General features: G+C 56.3%; 1 protein-coding gene across 1 annotated transcript in view; it reads right to left on the reverse strand.

Annotated features, from left to right (window-relative positions):
• LOC104493780 (protein CBFA2T2-like) overlaps window positions 1-1,847 on the reverse strand; it is a gene marked incomplete at both ends in the record, with an annotated part of 3,904 nt that extends 2,057 nt beyond the window's left edge. Inside the window, one exon of the mRNA XM_010136517.1 lies at window positions 1,719-1,847. Coding sequence (XP_010134819.1) covers window positions 1,719-1,847 — 129 coding nt within the window. The remainder of the gene's footprint in view (window positions 1-1,718) is intronic.
• Window positions 1,848-1,855: the final 8 nt, after the last annotated feature.

The raw sequence follows: 1,855 nt of genomic DNA on the forward strand, positions 1-1,855 counted from the left end.
GGGCGGGCTGAGGGGAGCCAGGCTGCGACTCCAGCTGCTCGGAGCCGCACGCCTTCCTCTCCTCCTTCCTCCCTTTCGGCTCCTCTCATCTAACCCACCCACAAAGGCACCACCAGCCCACTGCCCACCCCACTAGCACGGTCCTCCCTGGGTCTGCACCCCCCGTTTAGTGTGACACGCAGCATTTGATAACCTGCACGTACAAAGTTCATCCCTGCAGCAACCACCAGGCAGCGGTGAGAACACCAGCCAGCGAGCCTGGACAGCTGGTCGTTCCCTTTCCAAAGGGTAAGCTAAGGTACCAGTTTGCACAGCTGCAGATATTCGCCACGGTTCCTCAGCGAGACCCCTTTGTTTGTTTTCTGAAGGGTGTTCTCCGCTGACTGTAGGTGCAAAAGGGCGTAACTGCACTGTCAATGCACGCACACGCGGCACCAGCCCCAGCGTGCGCAAAGCCAAGGGCAGGAGTGCAGAGGAAGGGCAGAAGATCATTACAAGTTTGTCACCGAGACTTTTCCTGCAGCTGCACGTCTGGGCTGTCACGAGCAAAGGATCAACAGCGCCTGTGGCAACGCGGGCAACCAGCGGGCAGCAAAGCAGCAGCGTGCCAGGAGCCCAGACCTGCTGTTCGCACCAGCAGCCTCTGCAGACGTTGGCCAGAGCAGAGCTGGATGCGCTCGTGGGCTTGGTACGACATGCAGGAGCAGCCCAGAAAGAGGAAAAAACCCCAGTAAACACAACACCGTGTATCATTGATGAACCCTGACAAGTCTCATGATATTCTCTATGTGAGAGCCGAGCTGGCTGCGCTCGTGGGCTTGGTAAGACATGCAGGAGCAGCCCAGAAAGAGGAAAAAACCCCAGTAAACACAACACCGTGTATCATTGATGAACCCTGACAAGTCTCATGATATTCTCTATGTGCTTGAGAGCGGAGGAGCACTGACAGCTTTCTGGAGCAAGTCCTGGCCAGCGCCGGGAGCCAGGTCCCGGGCAGCACGGCTGCTGTTCAACCCCAGTAAACACAACACCGTGTATCATTGATGAACCCTGACAAGTCTCATGATATTCTCTATGTGCTTGAGAGCGGAGGAGCACTGACAGCTTTCTGGAGCAAGTCCTGGCCAGCGCCGGGAGCCAGGTCCCGGGCAGCACGGCTGCTGTTCCAAAGCAGCGCCCAGGGTGGGTGCTCTGCAGTCGGGGCAGCACCGACGAAGCGGTGGCTGGAACTGGCTTTTGGAGCGGATCAGAGGAAAACTGATCTATGATGGGGGTCAGGCACGAGAGCAGTGCACAGAGATCTGCACAAGCGAGAAAATGATTCCCTAGTACAAAACTTCTCTAACTTGTGTGAAAAAACTCGTTTATGAGACGAAACAGAGAAGCCCAGCATAGCCCACGGCTTCCAGAGAGCCCACGGCACCAGACCTGTGGCCTTTAGAGAAAAGCTTTGTCCAAATCTTTCCAAGTTTCCTTAAGCTTAGGACAAAAAGCCCTTGGACAAACAGCTTTTTGAAACCCTCCAAAGACAAGAAAAAAAGAAGTCAGTGAGTTTACCAGAAAGCATAAACATTTCAGAGCCTTGCTCAGCCAACAGCCCTGCTGTAGAGAGGCAAACAGATAATATTGTGTAACAGGGGCACGTGCTGGCTGCCAGGACCCGCTGCCAAGGTGGTCTGGCAAGAGCGAGGCGACCCGGGTGGGGGTGCGGGGCTTACCACCAGCGCCAGGACGAGGGTTCGGACCTTCTCCCCGATCTCTGGTGAAATGTCGTTGCCGAACTGTTGCAGGGTGGTGAGGAAGCGCTTCAGCTTGCTGAGCTGCCGGGCACCGCACGTGGCCGGGAGCTGCTGGT

This window comes from Buceros rhinoceros, unplaced genomic scaffold (genome assembly GCF_000710305.1).
Source record: "Buceros rhinoceros silvestris isolate BGI_N320 unplaced genomic scaffold, ASM71030v1 scaffold29965, whole genome shotgun sequence".
NCBI classification, from domain to species: Eukaryota; Metazoa; Chordata; class Aves; order Bucerotiformes; family Bucerotidae; genus Buceros; species Buceros rhinoceros.